General features: G+C 42.9%; 1 protein-coding gene across 1 annotated transcript in view; it reads right to left on the bottom strand.

Annotated features, from left to right (window-relative positions):
• drosha (drosha ribonuclease III) overlaps nucleotides 1-24,171 on the bottom strand; it is a 152,740-nt gene that overhangs the window by 59,957 nt on the left and 68,612 nt on the right. Inside the window, exon 25 of the mRNA XM_055059367.1 lies at nucleotides 18,318-18,475. Coding sequence (XP_054915342.1) covers nucleotides 18,318-18,475 — 158 coding nt within the window. The remainder of the gene's footprint in view (nucleotides 1-18,317; nucleotides 18,476-24,171) is intronic.

Genomic DNA, 24,171 nt, shown 5'->3' with positions numbered 1-24,171 from the left:
AAACTGCGTGAGAGCTTCTGTGGTGGCTGGCGTCGAGCGGCGGTTGCTAGTACTCTGCGGTGGCCAATAGGCCGGAGCGGCGCTTGGCTGCGAGGGCCGCTCGAGGCTGCTTGCAGCTTTAATTATTATTATTATTATTCTGCCCCTAAAGAGGGGCCTTTTTGGGGGCTTATCATTTTCAAAAACTCACCAAACTTGGCGGACGCGTAAAGGGAGTTTCAAAATTTTGTATTTTAAGGTCATTGCAAAAATCCCATAAAAAATGGCTCAATAGCGCCACCTACAAATTTTCAAAGGACCCTTTGCTATTCACTTACTTTATCCTAGAGACATGAAATTTGGTACACTTGTAGAGCTCCCCAAGATGCTCAAAATTTACAATTAATGTCATAGTGCAAAGTATCACAGGAAGTCAGACATTTTGGATTGAAGGTCCAATTTTGGGGCCATTTTTGCCGTTTACAGCCTTCGTATTTGATCGAACTCCTCCTAGGGATTTCGATTGATCGGCTTCAAACTCGGTCAGTCTGTTCATAAGGCATGTCCCATCTAAAGTTATCAAAACGGTGAGTTTTTGAGTATGCTGAAGGGGGGTTAGCAGGGGTCAAAGTTCACCTACTCGCCATAAAAAAATAAACTGCTATATCTCCTACACAGAAACTCACAGAGGCACCAAAGTTTCTGTGATTGACCATTATCGGGTCTCCTACAATACCCTATGGTCGAATGATGACATCACTTAGGCCACGCCCCATGAGAACAGGAAGTGTCATGTTTTACTGTGGACGGTCGCTATCTGACCCCTTTGACCTCATCAACATGAAACTGTGCCCAGACACAGAAGACATGTTGGTGTGTTGAGGATTCCAACCACGACCAGATTCGATGGAGCAGGTGGGAGTGGCGGCGTGGCAAAGTGACCTCTAACGCCATCGCCATACGTTTGGCTCTCAATTCCACATTTTTGGGCCCAGCTGCTCCAAACTCACAAGGATGGATCGCCATCAACTCCCCGACAGGAATCCATCACAATATTTGTGGGGCGTGGCCTAATTTCTCTATAGCGCCCCCTAAAACTTTAAATGATCAGCCCCAAGCCATGCTTTAACCTACAATTACGAAACGTTGTACACATGTGTACCTTGTCAGGACTTACAAAAAAGTCTCTTGGAGCCATGGTCTAAACCCCACAGGAAGTCGGCCATTTTAGATTGAAGTTCAGATTTTGACCCCATTTTTGCCGTTTACAGCCTATTTGATCGAACTCCTCCTAGGGATTTTGATTGATCGTCTTCAAACTCGGTCAGTCCGTTAATAAGGCATGTCCCATCTGAAGTTATCAAAACGGTGAGTTTTTGAGAATGCTGAAGGGGGGTTAGCAGGGTCAAAGTTCACCTACTCCCCATAAAAAATAAACTGCTATATCTCCTACACAGAAACTCACAGAGGCACCAAAGTTTCTGTGATTGATCATCATCGGGTGTCCTACAATACCCTATGGTCGAATGATGACATCACTTAGGCCACGCCCCCTGAGAAAAGGAAGTGTCATGTTTTACTGTGAATGGTCGCTATCTGACCCCTTTGACCTCATCAACATGAAACTGTGCCCAGACACAGAAGACATGTTGGTGTGTTGAGGATTCCAACCCCGACCAGCTTCGATGGAGCAGCTGGGCGTGGCGGCGTGGCGAAGTCACCTGTAACGCCATCGCCATACGTTTGGCTCTCAATTCCACATTTTTGGGCGCAGCTGCTCCAAACTCACAAGGATGGATCTTCATCCACTCCCCGACAGGAATCCATCACAATATTTGTAGGGTGTGGCCTAATTTCTCTATAGCGCCCCCTAGAAAATTTTAAATGATCAGCCCCAAGCCATGCTTTAACCTACAATTACGAAACTTTGTACACGTCTGTACCATGTCAGACTTACAAAAAAGTCTCTTGGAGCCATGGTCTAAACCCAGAGGAAGTCGGCCATTTTTGATTGAAGTTCAGATTTTCATCCCATTTTTGCGTTTATAAACCATTTCAGTAATTCGCCACTTGGGGTCAGTATTGCTCCACAAATGAAACAGCAGATAAACAGGATGAAGAACAATATCAGTATTTCGCCAGGAGGTGTCAGTGTTCCTCCACCGATGACAAACAGATCCACGGGCGGATGGCCGTGAAAACTTTGTGAGAGCGTTGCCATGAAATTTCTAAAAGGATAGAAATGTCTCAGATAATTTTTGTTGAATTAAATCATGCAGTAAATGTAGCGTTTTCTTACTTCTTACAAACCATTTCAGTAATTCGCCACTCTGACTAAGTATTACTCCAACAATGAAATAGAGTGCTTTAGAAACACAGCTGAAGATGATGAAAATGACGAACTGTAGTACTTCGCCATGTGCATATGATCGGCTGTAAATGACACGTGGATCATCCGACTGACGCCAAATTGGATACGTATGACCTTTGTTGACCTCTAAAGAGAACAACAGCATTGAAATATATTTTGACTCCACTGCGCGTCCTACATTAATCCGCCAGCTATATTTCCTCGCTAAACCAATGAATCTGCACCACATTTTTTGCATCGTCAAGGAGCGCCTCCGAACGCATCAGTGCGTACCGCCTGGTGGACGGGCGCGGAAACTGCGCAACAACTTCTGTGTTAGCACGTGGCCAGCGTTGATGGAAACTGAGCAACAGCTTCCGCGGTGCGGGCGGAGGAGCTGAAAACTGCGTGAGAGCTTCTGTGGTGGCTGACGTGAGGCGACGGTTGCTAGTACCCCGAGGTGGCAATAGGCCGGAGCGGCGCTTGGCTGCGAGGGCCGTTCGAGGCTGCTTGCAGCTTTAATTAGGCCCGAGCAGCTAAGCGCTGCGAAGGCCTATTGTTTTCCTACTGTTTCTTATTATTATTATTATTATTATTATTATTCTTCCACCCAAATGAATTGGCTTTTTGAGGGCTTTATCATATTCAAAAACTCACCAAACTTGGCGGACGCGTAAAGGGAGTTTCAAAATTTTGTATTTTAAGGTCATTGCAAAAATCCCATAAGAAATGGCTCAATAGCGCCACCTAGAAATTTTCAAAGGACCCTTTGCTATTCACTTACTTTATCCTAGAGACATGAAATTTGGTACACTTGTAGAGCTCCCAGGACGCTCAAAATTTACAATTAATGTCATAGTGCAAGTATCACAGGAAGTCGGCCATTTTGGATTGAAGGTCCAATTTTGAGGCCATTTTTGCCGTTTACAGCCTTCGTATTTGATCAAACTCCTCCTAGGGATTTCGATTGATCGGCTTCAAATTCGGTCAGTCTGTTCATAAGGCATGTCCCATCTAAAGTTATCAAAACTGTGAGTTTTTGAGTATGCTGAAGGGGGTTTAGCAGGGGTCAAAGTTCACCTACTCGCCATAAAAACATAAACTGCTATATCTCCTACACAGAAACTCACAGAGGCACCAGAGTTACTGTGATTAATCATCATTGGCTGCCCTACAATACCATGTGGTCGAATGATGACATCACTTAGACCACGCCCCCTGAGAACAGGAAGTGTCATGTTTTACTGAGAACGGTCGCTATCTCACCCCTTTCACCTCATCAACATGAAACTGTGCCAAGACACAGAGAACATGTTGGTGTGTTGAGGATTCCAACCCCGACCAGCTTTGATGGAGCAGATGGGCGTGGCGGCGTGGCGAAGTGACCTGTAACGCCATCGCCATACGTTTGGCTCTCAATTCCACATTTTCAGGCCCAGCTGCTCCAAACTCACAAGGATGGTCCCTCATCTACTCCCCTACAGGAATCCATCACAATATTTGGTGGGCGTGGCCTAATTTTTCTATAGCGCCCCCTAGAAAATTTTAAATGATCAGCCCCAAGCCATGCTTTAACCTACAATTACGAAACTTTGTATACATTTGTATCATGTCAGCACTTAAAAGAAAGTCTCTTGGAGCCATGGTCTAAACCCCACAGGAAGTCGGCCATTTTGGATTGAAGTTCAGATTTTGACCCCATTTTTGCAGTTTGCAGCCTTCCTATTTGATCTATCTCCTCCTAGAGATTTCGATTGATCGGCTTCAAACTCGGTCAGTCTGCTCATAAGGCATGTCCCATCTAAAGTTATCAAAACGGTGAGTTTTTGAGTATGCTGAAGAGGGTTAGCCGGGGTCAAAGTTCACCTACTCGCCGTAAAAAAGAAACTGCTATATCTCCTACACAGAAACTCACAGAGGCACCAAAGTTTCTGGGATTGATCATCATCGGGTGTCCTACAATAACCTATGGTCGAATGATGACATCACTTAGGCCACGCCCCCTGAGAAAAGGAAGTGTCATGTTTTACTCTGAACGGTCGCTATCTGACCCTGTTGACCTCATCAACATGAAACTGTGCCCAGACACAGAAGACATGTTGGTGTGTTGAGGATTCCAACCCCGACCAGCTTCGATGGAGCAGCTGGGCGTGGCGGCGTGGCGAAGTCACCTGTAACGCCATCGCCATACGTTTGGCTCTCAATTCCACATTTTTGGGCGCAGCTGCTCCAAACTCACAAGGATGGATCTTCATCCACTCCCCGACAGGAATCCATCACAATATTTGTAGGGTGTGGCCTAATTTCTCTATAGCGCCCCCTAGAAAATTTTAAATGATCAGCCCCAAGCCATGCTTTAACCTACAATTACGAAACTTTGTACACGTGTGTACCATGTCAGGACTTACAAAAAAGTCTCTTGGAGCCATGGTCTAAACCCCAGAGGAAGTCGGCCATTTTAGATTGAAGTTCAGATTTTGATCCCATTTTTGGCGTTTATAAACCATTTCAGTAATTCGCCACTTGGGGTCAGTATTGCTCCACAAATGAAAACGCAGATAAAAAGGATGAAGAACAATATCAGTATTTCGCCAGTAGGTGTCAGTGTTCCTCCATCAATGACAAACAGATCCACGGGCGGATGGGCGTGAAAACTTTGTGAGAGCGTTGCCATGACATTTCTAAAAGGATAGAAATGTCTCAGATAATTTTTTGTTGAATTAAATCATGCAGTAAATGTAGCGTTTTCTTACTTCTTACAAACCATTTCAGTAATTCGCCACTCTGAGTAAGTATTACTCCAACAATGAAATAGAGTGCTTTAGAAACACAGCTGAAAATGATGAAAAATGACGAACAGTAGTACTTCGCCATGTGCATATGATCGGCTGTAAATGACACGTGGATCATCCGACTGACGCCAAATTGGATACGTATCACCTTTGTTGACCTCTAAAGAGAACAACAGCATTGAAATATATTTTGACTCCACTGCGCGTCCTACATTAATCCGCCAGCTATATTTCCTCGCTAAACCAATGAATCTGCACCACATTTTTTGAATCGTCAAGGAGCGCCTCCGAACGCATAAGTGCGTACCGCCTGGTGGACGGGCGCGGAAACTGCGCAACAACTTCTGTGTTAGCACGTGGTCAGCGTTGATGGAAACTGAGCAACAGCTTCCGCGGTGCGGGCGGAGGCGCTGAAAACTGCGTGAGAGCTTCTGTGGTGGCTGACGTGAGGCGACGGTTGCTAGTACCCCGCGGTGGCAATAGGCCGGAGCGGCGCTTGGCTGCGAGGGCCGTTCGAGGCTGCTTGCAGCTTTAATTATTATTATTATTATTCTTCCCCCAAATGAATTGGCTTTTTGAGGGCTTTATCATATTCAAAAACTCACCAAACTTGGCGGACGCGTAAAGGGAGTTTCAAAATTTTGTATTTTAAGGTCATTGCAAAAATCCCATAAGAATGGCTCAATAGCGCCACCTAGAAATTTTCAAAGGACCCTTTGCTATTCACTTACTTCATTGTAGAGACATGAAATTTGGTACACTTGTAGAGCTCCCCAAGATGCTCAAAATTTACAATTAATGTCATAGTGCAAGTATCACAGGAAGTCGGCCATTTTGGATTGAAGGTCCAATTTTGAGGCCATTTTTGCCGTTTACAGCCTCCGTATTTGATCGAACTCCTCCTAGGGATTTCGATTGATCGGCTTCAAACTCAGTCAGTCTGTTCATAAGGCATGTCCCATCTAAAGTTATCAAAACGGTGAGTTTTTGAGAATGCTGAAGGGGGTTGACAGGGGTCAAAGTTCACCTACTCGCCATAAAAAAATAATCTGCTATATCTCCTACACAGAAACTCACAGAGGCACCAAAGTTTCTATGATTGATCATCATCGGGTGTCCTACAATACCCTATGGTCGAATGATGACATCACTTTGGCCACTTCCCCTGAGAACAGGAAGTGTAATGTTTTACTGTGAACATTCACTATCTGACCCCTTTGACCTCATCAACATGAAACTGTGCCCAGACACAGAAGACATGTTGGTGTATTGAGGATTCTAATCCCTACCAGCTACGATGGAGCAGGTGGGCGTGGCGGCGTGGCGAAGTGACCTGTAACGCCATCGCCATACGTTTTGCTCTCAATTCCACAGTTTCGGTCCCAGCTGCTCCAAACTCACAAGGATGGATCTTCATCCACTCCCCGACAGGAATCCATCACAATATTTGTGTGGCGTGGCCTAATTTCTCTATAGCGCCCCCTAGAAAATTTTAAATGATCAGCCCCAAGCCATGCTTTAACCTACAATTACGAAACTTTGTACACATTTGTATCATGTCAGGACTTAAAAGAAAGTCTCTTGGAGCCATGGTCTAAACCCCACAGGAAGTCGGCCATTTTGGATTGAAGTTCAAATTTTGACCCCTTTTTTGCCGTTTACAGCCTTCCTATTTGATCGAACTCCTCCTAGAGATTTCGATTGATCGGCTTCAAACTCGGTCAGTCTGCTCATGAGGCATGTCCCATCTAAAGTTATCAAAACGGTGAGTTTTGAGAATGCTGAAGGGGGGTTAGCAGGGGTCAAAGTTCACCTACTCCCCATAAAAAATAAACTGCTATATCTCCTACACAGAAACTCACAGAGGCACCAAAGTTTCTGTGATTGATCATCATCGGGTGTCCTACAATACCCTATGGTCGAATGATGACATCACTTAGGCCACGCCCCCTGAGAAAAGGAAGTGTCATGTTTTACTGTGAATGGTCGCTATCTGACCCCTTTGACCTCATCAACATGAAACTGTGCCCAGACACAGAAGACATGTTGGTGTGTTGAGGATTCCAACCCCGACCAGCTTCGATGGAGCAGCTGGGCGTGGCGGCGTGGCGAAGTCACCTGTAACGCCATCGCCATACGTTTGGCTCTCAATTCCACATTTTTGGGCGCAGCTGCTCCAAACTCACAAGGATGGATCTTCATCCACTCCCCGACAGGAATCCATCACAATATTTGTAGGGTGTGGCCTAATTTCTCTATAGCGCCCCCTAGAAAATTTTAAATGATCAGCCCCAAGCCATGCTTTAACCTACAATTACGAAACTTTGTACACGTGTGTACCATGTCAGGACTTACAAAAAAGTCTCTTGGAGCCATGGTCTAAACCCCAGAGGAAGTCGGCCATTTTTGATTGAAGTTCAGATTTTCATCCCATTTTTGCCGTTTATAAACCATTTCAGTAATTCGCCACTTGGGGTCAGTATTGCTCCACAAATGAAACAGCAGATAAACAGGATGAAGAACAATATCAGTATTTCGCCAGGAGGTGTCAGTGTTCCTCCACCGATGACAACAGATCCACGGGCGGATGGCCGTGAAAACTTTGTGAGAGCGTTGCCATGAAATTTCTAAAAGGATAGAAATGTCTCAGATAATTTTTGTTGAATTAAATCATGCAGTAAATGTAGCGTTTTCTTACTTCTTACAAACCATTTCAGTAATTCGCCACTCTGACTAAGTATTACTCCAACAATGAAATAGAGTGCTTTAGAAACACAGCTGAAGATGATGAAAATGACGAACTGTAGTACTTCGCCATGTGCATATGATCGGCTGTAAATGACACGTGGATCATCCGACTGACGCCAAATTGGATACTATGACCTTTGTTGACCTCTAAAGAGAACAACAGCATTGAAATATATTTTGACTCCACTGCGCGTCCTACATTAATCCGCCAGCTATATTTCCTCGCTAAACCAATGAATCTGCACCACATTTTTTGCATCGTCAAGGAGCGCCTCCGAACGCATCAGTGCGTACCGCCTGGTGGACGGGCGCGGAAACTGCGCAACAACTTCTGTGTTAGCACGTGGCCAGCGTTGATGGAAACTGAGCAACAGCTTCCGCGGTGCGGGCGGAGGAGCTGAAAACTGCGTGAGAGCTTCTGTGGTGGCTGACGTGAGGCGACGGTTGCTAGTACCCCGAGGTGGCAATAGGCCGGAGCGGCGCTTGGCTGCGAGGGCCGTTCGAGGCTGCTTGCAGCTTTAATTATTATTATTATTATTCTTCCACCCAAATGAATTGGCTTTTTGAGGGCTTTATCATATTCAAAAACTCACCAAACTTGGCGGACGCGTAAAGGGAGTTTCAAAATTTTGTATTTTAAGGTCATTGCAAAAATCCCATAAGAAATGGCTCAATAGCGCCACCTAGAAATTTTCAAAGGACCCTTTGCTATTCACTTACTTCATTGTAGAGACATGAAATTTGGTACACTTGTAGAGCTCCCCAAGATGCTCAAAATTTACAATTAATGTCATAGTGCAAGTATCACAGGAAGTCGGCCATTTTGGATTGAAGGTCCAATTTTGAGGCCATTTTTGCCGTTTACAGCCTCCGTATTTGATCGAACTCCTCCTAGGGATTTCGATTGATCGGCTTCAAACTCAGTCAGTCTGTTCATAAGGCATGTCCCATCTAAAGTTATCAAAACGGTGAGTTTTGAGAATGCTGAAGGGGGGTTGACAGGGTCAAAGTTCACCTACTCGCCATAAAAAAATAATCTGCTATATCTCCTACACAGAAACTCACAGAGGCACCAAAGTTTCTATGATTGATCATCATCGGGTGTCCTACAATACCTATGGTCGAATGATGACATCACTTTGGCCACTTCCCCTGAGAACAGGAAGTGTAATGTTTTACTGTGAACATTCACTATCTGACCCCTTTGACCTCATCAACATGAAACTGTGCCCAGACACAGAAGACATGTTGGTGTATTGAGGATTCTAATCCCTACCAGCTACGATGGAGCAGGTGGGCGTGGCGGCGTGGCGAAGTGACCTGTAACGCCATCGCCATACGTTTTGCTCTCAATTCCACAGTTTCGGTCCCAGCTGCTCCAAACTCACAAGGATGGATCTTCATCCACTCCCCGACAGGAATCCATCACAATATTTGGTGGGCGTGGCCTAATTTCTCTATAGCGCCCCTAGAAAATTTTAAATGATCAGCCCCAAGCCATGCTTTAACCTACAATTACGAAACTTTGTACACATTTGTATCATGTCAGGACTTAAAAGAAAGTCTCTTGGAGCCATGGTCTAAACCCCACAGGAAGTCGGCCATTTTGGATTGAAGTTCAAATTTTGACCCCATTTTTGCCGTTTACAGCCTTCCTATTTGATCGAACTCCTCCTAGAGATTTCGATTGATCGGCTTCAAACTCGGTCAGTCTGCTCATGAGGCATGTCCCATCTAAAGTTATCAAAACGGTGAGTTTTTGAGAATGCTGAAGGGGGGTTAGCAGGGGTCAAAGTTCACCTACTCGCCGTAAAAAAATAAACTGCTATATCCCTACACAGAAACTCACAGAGGCACCAAAGTTTCTGTGATTGATCATCATCGGGTGTCCTACAATACCCTATGGTCGAATGATGACATCACTTAGGCCACGCCCCCTGAGAAAAGGAAGTGTAATGTTTTACTGTGAACGTTCGCTATCTGACCCCTTTGACCTCATCAACATGAAACTGTGCCCAGACACAGAAGACATGTTGGTGTGTTGAGGATTCCAACCCCGACCAGCTACGATGGAGCAGGTAGGCGTGGCGGCGTGGCGAAGTGACCTGTAACGCCATCGCATACGTTTGGCTCTCAATTCCACATTTTTGGGCACAGCTGCTCCAAACTCACAAGGATGGATCTTCATCCACTCCCCGACAGGAATCCATCACAATATTTGTAGGGTGTGGCCTAATTTATCTATAACGCCCCCTAGAAAATTTTAAATGATCAGCCCCAAGCCATGCTTTAACCTACAATTACGAAACTTTGTACACGTGTGTACCATGTCAGGACTTACAAAAAAGTCTCTTGGAGCCATGGTCTAAACCCCAGAGGAAGTCGGCCATTTTAGATTGAAGTTCAGATTTTGATCCCATTTTTGGCGTTTATAAACCATTTCAGTAATTCGCCACTTGGGGTCAGTATTGCTCCACAAATGAAACAGCAGATAAACAAGATGAAGAACAATATCAGTGTTTCGCAGTAGGTGTCAGTGTTCCTCCACCAATGACAAACAGATCCACGGGCAGATGGGCGTGAAAACTTTGTGAGAGCGTTGCCATGACATTTCTAAAAGGATAGAAATGTCTCAGATAATTTTTTGTTGAATTAAATCATGCAGTAAATGTAGCGTTTTCTTACTTCTTCCAAACCATTTCAGTAATTCGCCACTCTGAGTAAGTATTACTCCAACAATGAAATAGTGCTTTAGAAACACAGCTGAAAATGATGAAAAATGACGAACTGTAGTACTTCGCCATGTGCATACGATCGGCTGTAAATGACACGTGGATCATCCGACTGACGCCAAATTGGATACGTATGACCTTTGTTGACCTCTAAAGAGAACAACAGCATTGAAATATATTTTGACTCCACTGCGCATCCTACATTAATCCGCCAGCTATATTTCCTCGCTAAACCAATGAATCTGCACCACATTTTTTGAATCGTCAAGGAGCACCTCCGAACGCATCAGTGCGTACCGCCTGTTGGACGGCGCGGAAACTGCGCAACAACTTCTGTGTTAGCACGTGGTCAGCGTTGATGGAAACTGAGCAACAGCTTCCGCGGTGCGGGCGGAGGAGCTGAAAACTGCGTGAGAGCTTCTGTGGTGGCTGACGTGAGGTGACGGTTGCTAGTACCCCGCGGTGGCAATAGGCCGGAGCGGCGCTTGGCTGCGAGGCCGTTCGAGGCTGCTTGCAGCTTTAATTATTATTATTTTTCTTCCCACCTCTTTGGGGGGCTTTTTGGGGGCCTTATCATATTGGAAAACTCACCAAACTTGGCGGAGGCCTTAAGCCTGTTTAAAAATTTGATTTTTAAGGTCATCACAAAAATCCCACAAGAAATGGCTCAATAGCGCCACCTAGAAATTTTCAAAGGACCCTTTGCTATTCACTTACTTTATCCTAGAGACATGAAATTTGGTACACTTGTAGAGCTCCCCAGGACGCTCAAAATTTACAATTAATGTCATAGTGCAAGTATCACAGGAAGTCAGCCATTTTGGATTGAAGGTCCAATTTTGAGGCCATTTTTGCCGTTTACAGCCTCCGTATTTGATCGAACTCCTCCTAGGGATTTCGATTGATCGTCTTCAAACTCGGTCAGTCTGTTCATAAGGCATGTCCCATCTAAAGTTATCAAAACGGTGAGTTTTTGAGTATGCTGAAGGGGGGTTAGCAGGGGTCAAAGTTCACCTACTCGCCGTAAAAAAATAAACTGCTATATCTCCTACACAGAAACTCACAGAGGCACCAAAGTTTCTATGATTGATCATCATTGGGTGTCCTACAATACCCTATGGTCGAATGATGACATCACTTTGGCCACGCCCCCTGAGAACAGGAAGTGTAATGTTTTACTGTGACTTTCACTATCTGACCCCTTTGACCTCATCAACATGAAACTGTGCCCAGACACAGAAGACATGTTGGTGTATTGAGGATTCCAACCCGACCAGCTTCGATGGAGCAGGTGGGCGTGGCGGCGTGGCGAAGTGACCTGTAACGCCATCGCCATACGTTTGGCTCTCAATTCCACTGTTTCGGTCCCAGCTGCTCCAAACTCACAAGGATGGATCTTCATCTACTCCCCGACAGGAATCCATCACATATTGGTGGGCGTGGCCTAATTTCTCTATAGCGCCCCCTAGAATACTTTAAATGATCAGCCCCAAGCCATGCTTTAACCTACAATTACAAAACGTTGTACACATGTGTACCTTGTCAGGACTTACAAAAAAGTCTCTTGGAGCCATGGTCTAAACCACAGGAAGTCGGCCATTTTAGATTGAAGTTCAGATTTTGACCCCATTTTTGCCATTTACAGCCTCCGCATTTGATCGAACTCCTCCTAGGGATTTCGATTGATCGGCTTCAAACTCGGTCAGTCTGCTCATAAGGCATGTCCCATCTAAAGTTATCAAACGGTGAGTTTTTGAGTATGCTGAAGGGGGGTTAGCCGGGGTCAAAGTTCACCTACTCGCTGTAAAAAAAGAAACTGTTATATCTCCTACACAGAAACTCACAGAGGCACCAAAGTTTCTGGATTGATCATCATCGGGTGTCCTACAATACCCTGTGGTGGAATGATGACATCAGTTAGGCCACGCCCCCTGAGAAAAGGAAGTGTCATGTTTTACTCCGAACGGTCGCTATCTGACCCCTTTGACCTTATCAACATGAAACTGTGCCCAGACACAGAAGACATGTTGGTGTGTTGAGGATTCCAACCCCGACCAGCTTCGATGGAGCAGCTGGGCGTGGCGGCGTGGCGAAGTGACCTGTAACGGCATCGCCATACGTTTGGCTCTCAATTTCACATTTTTGGGCGCAGCTGCTCCAAACTCACAAGGATGGATCTTCATCCACTCCCCGACAGGAATCCATCACAATATTTGTAGGGTGTGGCCTAATTTCTCTATAGCGCCCCCTAGAAAATTTTAAATGATAAGCCCCAAGCCATGCTTTAACCTACAATTACGAAAAACGTTGTACACGTGTGTACCATGTCAGGACTTACAAAAAAGTCTCTTGGAGCCATGGTCTAAACCCCAGAGGAAGTCGGCCATTTTAGATTGAAGTTCAGATTTGATCCCATTTTTGGCGTTTATAAACCATTTCAGTAATTTGCCACTTGGGTCAGTATTGCTCCACAAATGAACAGCAGATAAACAAGATGAAGAACATATCACTATTTCGCAGTAGGTGTCAGTGTTCCTCCACCAATGACAAACAGATCCACGGGCGATGGGCGTGAAAACTTTGTGAGAGCGTTGCCTGACATTTCTAAAAGGATAGAAATGTCTCAGATAATTTTTTGTTGAATTAAATCATGCAGTAAATGTAGCGTTTTCTTACTTCTTACAAACCATTTCAGTAATTCGCCACTCTGAGTAAGTATTACTCCAACAATGAAATAGAGTGGATCATCCGACTGACGCCAAATTGGATACGTATGACCTTTGTTGACCTCTAAAGAGAAGAACAGCATTGAAATATTTTTGACTCCACTGCGCGTCCTACATTAATCCGCCAGCTATATCCTCGCTAAACCAATGAATCTGCACCACATTTTTTGAATCGTCAAGGAGCGCCTCCGAACGCATCAGTGCGTCCCGCCTGGTGGACGGGGCGGAAACTGCGCAACAACTTCTGTGTTAGCACGTGGTCAGCGTTGATGGAAACTGAGCAACAGCTTCCGTGGTGCGGGCGGAGGAGCTGAAAACTGCGTGAGAGCTTCTGTGGTGCTGGCGTGAGGCGACGGTTGCTAGTACCCCGCGGTGGCAATAGGCCGGAGCGGCGCTTGGCTGCGAGGGCCGTTCGAGCTGCTTGCAGCTTTAATTTTCTGTTTATTTTCTGTTGCTAAGTCCAGAAAGTGTGGTGGTTGTTTTTTAATTTGAAGCCAAACACATTGATTTTAAAGTTCTTTCTTGGTTTCTTTGGGATTCAGAGCCGAAGTTCATATCTACTGCAGGAGAGGTTGAGTAAACTATTTATAGTTTGGAGAATCATTAAGACATTCTGAAGCTAATGAAGCTTTCAGATTCCTAATTGTTGTAATAATACTCACTAAAGCTAAAAGCTACTCAAGCTATAAATCAGCTAGCTGTAACTTATAAGCTAAGTAGGCTAGCATCTATGCAAGCTAATGTCAATTACTCAAACTTAGAAGTACTTAAGCTAATGGCTACTTGGACTTTAAAACCTGAATGCTATATTTAGGAAAGTGATCATTCAAGCTAATGGCTATTCTAGAGTCGGCTATCAGCACTCAATAAAGTGGCTTATCCAGCTAGCAGCTACTTAAGAAACGTTTACTATGTCATCAACATTAGCCCTATTAACTCTAACAACCTTTTTATCAAGGTTTCACTGAGAAGTAGCTCCTATAAGGTGTTTGGCTAGTTTGAAGGATCTGAGTGAGGGGAGGAGTTTCGTCCTTGTAGGCGGGGCTACGTCCACCCACATGTTTTGCACAGCTGAATGTCGCCAAGGATTTCTCAAATACGCATGAGAAACATCATAAACACTCCAGGTATGAGGAGGGAAAGCTTCAAATCATAAAAGAAAGTACATTTTACATGACACTGCCCCTTTAAGAGACAAAATTGCTAAATGTTGGTTCAACAAATTTCTAAATAATAGAGTGTACTTCGTTTTTCCTTAACATAATGTGAAATTTTCACTCCATCTTCGCTTACTGAATAATTAAACTGGAATCTGTGTGTTTTTGTCCCTCGGAAACATTTCCAGCTACAATTAAACTGATAAATAACCGACTCTTAAACTTTCTGTTTGATATGGACTTTACCGCATTAGCACCGCAGGAGGATTAGTCCGTTTAAAAAACTGGAGAGGAATAAAAGTCGGATGCAATTTGAATGTTTTAAAACGGAAAAATAAAGAAGTTGATTTTAATTTAAAGACAGTGAGGAGCTTATGTAAGAGCGGAGAATAAGCTTTAAGTTGGAGCCACTTTTCTTTCCCTTTTAATGCGTCTTTGAGGTCCAGGCCGTTTGGGGAGAGGGACACCGCTTGATGCCCACATTAAAAATAATCAGAGGGCTTCTTAATGAAAAGGCTCCGCCACGGCTCATGAGAGCGTGAAAAGCCGAGGCGAAGAACGAGTGAGACTCGGGAGAAATCATCCCCACACTTTCAGGGTTGAACGTCGGAAACACCTGATTTCTGAAAACCCAGAGCCGCAGGATGAGACGGGAGCGAAAAGATGCTGATTTCACTTGGAACAGGAGGTCGAGGCGGGCAGGAAACAGCGGGGTGACAGCCAGAAAGGAAGTGAATAAGGGAAAAAGATGGAGGACAAAAAAAGGAGGAGATAGAGCGGGTCAGAGAGGAATGTGTGCAGCTGCACAAAAGGAGCCTCCTTTATTCGCTTCAGCGACAATTCTCCAGAAAAGCTGGAGGAAATTGAGGTAAAGTGTGGAGCCGAGGTCTTTATTCACCTTTGAATTTGATCTAAAATGCCTCTAACAGCACTTCTGAGCGGGCAGAAATAAGGCCGCCCAATCAAAGAGAAAAGGCCTCTCCATTTTTTATTTTTTTCTTTAAAATCATTTTCCTCGTGGTTCTGAGGGAAATAATGTTCTGGTTCTGTATGGACACTTGTGTCCAATTCAAGTGCAATTTGCTGGCTGGGAATTGAGAGTTCTTTAGAAAATGGGCAGCACATAAATAAACAGACTTCATCTGAAGTGTAGTGGAAAAGTATTCACCCCTCCATCACAGATTTCTATTGTCTTTACTTTTTTGTCACATTTTTGACACTATATGGTTTAAAAATAAAATATAATTCTTCATACCAGATATAATTTTAATCTACTTTTGTCTGTTTGTTTTTTATTTTATTTTTTTCTAAAAACTCCCTTCTCCGTGTTTTCGGCTTGGATTGTTTTTATGCTTATTTGTTGTTTGATGCTAATTATATTCATTCAAATGATCCGTTTTATTATATTAAACTTTAGAAATTTCATTGTACTAAAAAAGCAAGACAACATTCCTGTGGGTGTTAATATTTTTTTAAAACTTGCATAGTTTCTGCTCAGTTCTTGGCTGATCTGAATAATATATTTAATGTTTTTGCAGAAAAATGTGCTAACTTTTTAAAATAACTCCAGAAATAAACTTCAGTTTTTTAATCTACTAAGGAATTAAAAGACTTAAACAAGCTTCTATTTTTTGATGGAAAGTAACTTTAATTTAGTTTCATCTTTAGTTTCATCTTGTTTCAAGAATAATAAGATTTTTTATATTTGCTGTGTGGCTATAAATAGCCAGAATGTGGCTGAAAACTAACAAATTTTGAGAAATAATCCCTTAGACTTAGTCTGCAGTCGAGCATTTTTTCTTCATTCTTCTAAATCTTGCCAAAAATACTTGGTAAAATTGTGTTTTTGCCGCGCTTCATGATTTATCCTGTGTTTCTTCTTGCATCTTCTTCACCATGTAGGTCAGCTTGTCCTCCAGTCCTCAAAGTGAAAGGCCAAAGGTCACCCGCCGTCCTATCTCCACATCCTTCCTTATCGTCTGACTCTCCTTTCCGTTCTCTGACCTCGTTCTGCGCTCCATCACCACACCGTGACCTACTTTGCTGCGACCTTTGGTCCTCGTGGGCAGCCGTCGCTCGGCTGCATTTGGGTCAACGCGCCTTCGGCTACTAATGAGCTGATGAACATAAATTAAAACGGAAACTCATCGGCTCTTTTGCTGCAGGACAGGCGATCGGATTCGGCTGAAACAAGTAGAAACCTCCGCCGTCGAGTTGGAAAATATCGCTTTCAACCTTCAGTTGGAAAGTCCTCAAAGTAAAGCTCAGGAGGAGACAAAGCTCTGGACCTCTAATCAACTCGACTGACCCCGACTGGAGAGAGGTTTGACATTTAAGTGATGGATTAGAGCATGCTCAGGAGTGTGTGTGTGTGTGTGTGTGTGTGTGTGCAGACGGTGTGCACTAACACACAGAGAAGTGTCCTTGTGGCCAACCTAAGCAAGCAATTACAGAGCGCAACCTGCCAATAAGATATCAAACGCGCGCTGCCAAGCCTAATTTGCTTTAGCTGTCAAACCCACTATTGTGTAGAGTTGGAAAGCTCAGAAGTGAGCCGAGCGTCTATTGCAAATAAGCTCTGCAAGTCTGAATGGAGGGAAAAAAATAATACAATTCAGGAGGAGAGCCTCATTAGCCGGAAGGCGGGTTAATGAAAATTGAAATTTTTAAAAAATTACATGCTACGAATAAATGAGGACAGCTACTCAACGACGACAGATCAATTCCTATAGAACGTTTGCAACTTTTCCCCCTCCGACTATCGAATAAACGTCACGGCGCAGGAGAGGGAAAAAAAACACACTTTCAAAGTCAGGGGCGTTGCAGCACTGCTGCGAGACGCCGCAATTAACAGAGAAAAACAGAAGAAAAACCACATGTGCATGGCTGCTCTCTCGCTCTCTGAGCGCAGCACGCACCGAGGATGTATAGCGAAGCCAGCCTTAATTAAATCTGCATCAAAAAGAATGATTTAAGTAAGACTCTCACTAGGTGGACCGAAGCACGACAGCGAGGGAGAGAGAGGAGTGAGAGATGTGGCTGAAATAAATGAAAGCGAAAACCTTCAGTCCAGGACAATCCAGTGAATCAAAACCGCATTTCCCATGGGGCAATGGGGTTACAGCCTCGCAGTTAGGAGACAGAATACAGATATGGAGGCTTAAAAGTCTCCTGGGTTTTCCTTCTGTTGGACGGGATCAAGCCTGTTGCCGTAAAAACATAAGAGGAGTGAAACCTTTCACCTGACAGGACGTTCAAGACGAGCCGGGAAGTAACTAGTTACATTTACCCGAGTAACCTTTAAAAAAAATACTTTTAGGGGTATTTTTACTACGTTGTACTTTTTAGTTTTACTTGAATCATTTTATTATGAAGTATTTCTACTCTTGAGTAAAATTTCTGGATTTTCTTCCCACTGAATGAAAAAAAAACATGTTTTAACCAAAGATTCACCAGACACATGCAGTTTTTGTTAAATTTCATTTGGAAATTATTTTTTTGACCAATTTTGACGTTTTTTGTTACTTATATTTATTATTGCTATTTTAGTCTTTAAAATACTTATATTTTCACGTAACTTTATATTTTTGACTGTCTGATGATCTAATTAGTTGACTTTTTACCAAATAGTTACTTGAGTAATTTCTTAGATGTCTACTTTTTACTTTTACTTCAGTAAAAATATGTTTTCGTAATGCTACTCTTCCTTGAGGAAAATTTTGGGAACTAAATTTGAACTAATTATGCTGAAAACCCCTGATAATATTTGTGTTTGTAGAAAAAACTGTAAGACAGAAGGTAATCTGGTCAGATAAAACTCCTAGTTTACTCACAGGGTGAGGTGGTTGAAGCCGACTGTCCTCAAGGTGAACGCTCTGGCCAACAGTCGGACATGCGTGAACAAGACTCCGATCGAATCCTCGAAGCTGGTGAGTTTCTGAAGAACTGGAGACGTTTCAATCAGCTGACGGTCCGACTGCGGCTCCTGCACCTGGTTGGAGAAAAAACAGATTTAAAGGTGAGGCTCAGAGACGAGACACGAGGTTAAAGGTCATAAATCTGCACAATGTCCATAGAAGCATATTAACCGTTTTTATATAGTCTTGTTATTGAAGATCAGCAGGAAATCAAAATGGTTGATTGGTTTGTTGGATGGAAGGTTGATTGATTGGATGGATGGATGGTTGATTGATTGGTTTGCTGGATGGATGGATGATTGGTTTGCTGGATGGATGGTTGATTGGTTTGTTGGATGGATGGTTGATTGGTTTGCTGGTGGATGGAAGGTTGATTGATTGGATGGATGGATGGATGGATGGTTGATTGGTTTGCTGGATGGGTGGATGGATGGTTGATTGGTTTGCTGGATGGATGGTTGATTGGTTTGCTGGATGGATGGTTGATTGGTTTGTTGGATGGATGGTTGATTGGTTTGTTGGATGGATGGAAGGTTGATCGATTGGATGGATGGATGGATGGATGATTGGTTTGCTGGATGGATGGTTGATTGGTTTGTTGGATGGATGGTTGATTGGTTTGTTGGATGGATGGTTGATTGGTTTGCTGGATGGATGGATGATTGGTTTGCTGGATGGATGGATGATTGGTTTGCTGGATGGATGGTTGATTGGTTTGTTGGATGGATGGTTGATTGGTTTGCTGGATGGATGGAAGGTTGATTGATTGGATGGATGGATGGATGGATGGTTGATTGGTTTGCTGGATGGGTGGATGGATGGTTGATTGGTTTGCTGGATGGATGGTTGATTGGTTTGCTGGATGGATGGTTGATTGGTTTGTTGGATGGATGGTTGATTGGTTTGTTGGATGGATGGAAGGTTGATCGATTGGATGGATGGATGGATGGATGGATGGTTGATTGGTTTGCTGGATGGGTGGATGGATGGTTGATTGGTTTGTTGGATGGATGGATGATTGGTTTGCTGGATGGATGGTTGATTGGTTTGTTGGATGGATGGTTGATTGGTTTGTTGGATGGATGGTTGATTGGTTTGCTGGATGGGTGGATGGATGGTTGATTGGTTTGTTGGATGGATGGATGGATGGTTGATCGGATGGATGGATGATTGGTTTGCTGGATGGGTGGATGGATGGTTGATTGGTTTGTTGGATGGATGGATGGTTGATTGGTTTGTTTGTTGGATGGATGGTTGATTGGTTTGCTGGATGGGTGGATGGATGGTTGATTGGTTTGTTGGATGGATGGATGGTTGATTGGTTTGTTTGTTGGATGGATGGTTGATTGGTTTGCTGGATGGATGGTTGATTGGTTTGCTGGATGGATGGTTGATTGGTTTGCTGGATGGATGGTTGATTGGTTTGTTGGATGGATGGATGGATGGTTGATTGGATGGATGATTGGTTTGCTGGATGGGTGGATGGATGGTTGATTGAATGGATGGTTGATTGGTTTGTTGGATGGATGGATGGTTGGTTGATTGGATGGATGCCTTGGCAGTGGAATTGGATGAATGAGTCCATATATCTTTTTAGGTGTTCCTCAGGGAAACTGTTTTTTACGCACACATAAATTCAACCTGAGGCCCGGTGGTGACGAAGAAGAAACGTCTTCATCATGTAAAAGCTTTTCTCCCAGTTCTCCCAGTGCAGTGCTTGGCGCTGTTTGCATATTTTTATCCCAGTTCTAAACAAACTGAGATGATCCGCAGCAGCCAATCAGCTCTTTCACTTCTCTGGTATTTCTAGCAGTCGATTCATCTGGTGACTCACAAGTACAGCAAGTCATCTGTTCATCAAAGACGAGCAACTTCTGCTCCGACTAAAAGTTATTTTAGTAATTGATTAATGGTGAAAAAAGGTTTATTTTACATATTTTTATGCATCAAGTTATGCCTTTTATCATACAATATCAGAAATACATTAAAAGATGCTAATAAACAATTACATTCTTTCCTTAACCTTCCTGTAATCTTAAGGGTCGCATTGACTTTTTTGGAGGTGTGCTTCTTGATTTGCTTTTCGTTTGTGTGGTTTCAGGTACTGACGGTCTGACGGCGCGATGCTGACCGTGACATTCGCCGCGCTCCTCGTGAGCGTCACACTAAAACTGCAGGAAGGTTAAATGAGAAAAGAAACATTAATTTATTGATTTTACAGTTATCTTTAAATTATCTTTGTTTTCATGCTCTAGTTAATTATTAAATCATCAAATTTGTTGATTTCAATAATTGATTAATAATGATTAATCATTTAAGCCCCATGAGTGACTTTCATTGGGTTTTTTTGCCTATAATAAAGATAAAATGCCTATCAGGCTTTCACCACAATATTTGCTCATGACTAAGCTCATTAGAGGAGGAATTGTGATGCTCAAATAGCCAAAAAATGTAAATAAACAAATGTATGCAGACGTTCTTATGGGGAGATTAATTAAGCTGCTGGAATCGTCTAATTGGTCTCTGTGTGGAGCAACTACTGGCTTGACCAAAACATATTTTCCAGAAGAAATCCATGCAATTTCTCGAGGACATTCAAAGATAACTGAAGCACATTTATCTGACCTTCTGCTGCTTTGTTCTCCCAAACACACCAGATCAAGGCTCTTCAGAAGATCCTTTATTTTCTCAACATTTCTTTTTGTCTGCGCTCTCTTAAAGCATCATTTTTCAAAGTCTCCCATGGCAAGCCGGCGAGCAGAGCAGAGATGTATTTTTAAACCGAGTATTTTAATTGGAGCGCTGCCGGTAATGTCATGGTTCCATCTTCCGGCACGTACCAAGAAACATTTCATTCCTGCCTCCCTTTTCTTTTTTATAAATTCCCTCTGTTAATTAACGCGAGGCGTTTAAATGTCATGAATCACAACTAACAACATCTGACGAGTTCAGCACTCACAGGAGCTAGCTATCCTTCAGGGGGAATGGCCAGGAGCAAGGCTTCAAACGAAGCAAAGAGAGGGTGAGGAGCACAGGGGGGAATCAACAGAAGCAATGAAGAAATAAATAAATATAAAAATGTTTGAAACGCCTTCAAAGCATCACTTTCAGAGTCCAAAACGAAGGAGGAATCAGAGCTGAGGCACCAACAAGCTCGACACTCCTGTACCCCCTGATAAACCGAAGGAGAAATTTTGTAATCCGCACTCGACGTAAATGACGTTCTACTAAATCATCCTGGAGAGCTCGTCTGTGCGTTGGTGTTGGTGGGATCAACTGGAAACACGAGGAAGTGCCTGTAAACCGCGAGGCGCCCCACATCCCTCCGCAGGGCGCGGCGGTGGCAAGCCCGGCGCATGCCAAAGATGTGTGCACGCGTAATTACACATGCCGTGGCGAGCTGCCACCGCCGTCAGCTCAAACCTCATTAGGGCAGCTCCTCTTTCACTTCTTCCTCCCCGTCTTGGTGAGGAAAGAAATTAGGTTACACCTTGTTACCCTTCAGCAACAATTTTTGGGTTTCATGTTGTAACTTTGGGAGCTTTCAACACTCATGAAAAAATATGTTTATAATGACGAGGGAAGAACAGCTTTAGATCGTTTCAGATTCCAGTATGCAATGTCTCTTCATGCACACAGAGCCAAAGACACCAGAGAACCAGGAGAGTCTGGTCCAGTTTGGATGTAAACTTTGTCACTTTATGTGACATTAAAGGTGATTTATTATGCTGCCTTGAAAAGGTTAGACGAGCATCTACGTGAAACATGTTAATTACATATGTTTTTTAGCATTCTTGGATAATGAGATGTCTTAGGGCCTCTTTTACTTTAAATTCAAATAAGATGCAGTCACAAGAAAATGGGTGCAAACAGAAGCAAAGTTATACAACCGTACATCTCTGAAAAGCAGAAGTGGAGCCTTCTGCACAACCAGAATAGAGTAAGTGGTTTCTGGATGGTAATTTAACAATAAAACACTGGTTTTACTGACTGGTTTTACTGCAATGACTCATTGGGAATAAACAAACTTATTCCCAAAAACCAGCCAGGTGGTTTTGTGAAAGCATCTGTTTTCAGAAACTGTAGAAACCCAAATGAACTAGAAAAGCGTACAAAAAGTTAATTTTGCACAAATAAAGCCAGACTAAACTTTTTTTGTCCAAGGTCAGTTGAGGTTAAACAAATTCATAGATGTGCGGATGACGATGGGAAACGTTTCTGGAGACAAACGTTCCCTCTAATTTGGTGCAACTTCCTTAAAACTACAACTTGGCTAAATTTTTTATGGCATTTCCTTTCAAAGCAACTCCTGTGTTGCACATTTCGCCAAGGCGACGTCCTTTACATGATGAAGACAAAACATTACACTGCAGCGTTATAAAGAAAGTAGTGAAAAATTGGAATAGAGATTAAATCAATAATGTTCCATTTATTAATCGAAGGCAACTCAAAAATAAACGTGTGTTTAGCCTTGATTTAAAAGAAGAGAGTCAATAATGACTCTTTCACAGCTTCAGCAAACTATCTTTACAAGGTCTTCTGCTTTTCTTTTGGGGTTGATTTTTCATAATTTTGTTATTGAACAACTGCACGGCTCCTAGTTCGTTTTTAATGATAATGAAGCTTGGAACTAAAATTTCAATAAAGTACGAGTGAATTTTGGCTTTGGTGAATAGCTGCAGTTGAAACCAGACATTTGCACACACCAAATAAAAATTAAAGTGATTCTGATTTTATAAAAGTTTGGTCTGATTTTATAAAAGTTTGGTCTGATCTAAATATTTTTTTATTTGGTGCATATAAACAGGGTTTTGAAGGCATTTTTGCAACAAAAAAAAAATCTACAGATTTTTATCCTTAGCCTCTTTGCTGGCGAGTCACGCACTAGTGCACTTCAACGTACGTAATGGAGTTTTGTACTGCATTAAAAATCACGGTCTTCATGAATGATGCAGACTTTTTCCTGTGTTGAGCTCCATTCATCTGATCAGTCAAGAGTTTCTGTCATCAGTCCATAAAACCTTTGAAAAATCTGCCTTCAGATATTTCTTGGTGTGTTTGGTGGTGGTCAGGTTTCCGCTCTGCGTTCAGAGTTTAAGGCACGTTACATTTCTGCAATATGAACGCGCCGATGGAGAATGGACTCCTCTTAGCTTCATGTTTGACTCTTAAGTCTTTGGTAGTTAATTTGCATCTTTTTTGCATGTATTTACAACAAAATGTTTGATGTTTCTGTAATCACACACCCATATATCAGAGATTTTAAGAGCGCAGCGTTCCCATGAAAGCCTTTTTTCCACTTTTTGAGATTCCAGTCAATAAGTTTTTTGGTTCATTTTGCCTGAGGAATAAAATCTGCCTAATAATTATGCACAACTTAATATAAGGTACTGAACTCCTTGGACCATGTCCTCCATCATTAAACAAATCCACATCACCTGACATGTCTAAACCCAATAAGTGATCAAATTTTTACAGCTTGGAGTTACTGATAATATAGTCAAAGCGAACACTGGCCTAAAAATCTGACATTTTATCAAACAGAAAAACTTTTGGCAATCCCAATTCACCTAAAACAAGTCGGTCTGATTAATGTCAGACAGTGACACAATCTATACAAACTGTGTGTTCAGGGTTGAGCAATGTTATACAAGCAGTTGCAGGGGTTTCCAAAAGTTGAACTTCGCAACCAAAGCTAACAGCTAACCAAGCTAAAATTAGTTAACCAATTAAGTTAAACTGTTATCTCTCCAGCAGATGATGAGCTATT

The sequence above is a fragment of the Poeciliopsis prolifica genome, unplaced genomic scaffold (assembly GCF_027474105.1).
Source record: "Poeciliopsis prolifica strain line A6 unplaced genomic scaffold, Auburn_PproV2 SCAFFOLD054, whole genome shotgun sequence".
In the NCBI taxonomy this organism is placed as follows: Eukaryota; Metazoa; Chordata; class Actinopteri; order Cyprinodontiformes; family Poeciliidae; genus Poeciliopsis; species Poeciliopsis prolifica.
Note: the sequence above shows the minus strand (reverse complement) of the source record. Positions and strands in the feature narration are given on the sequence as shown.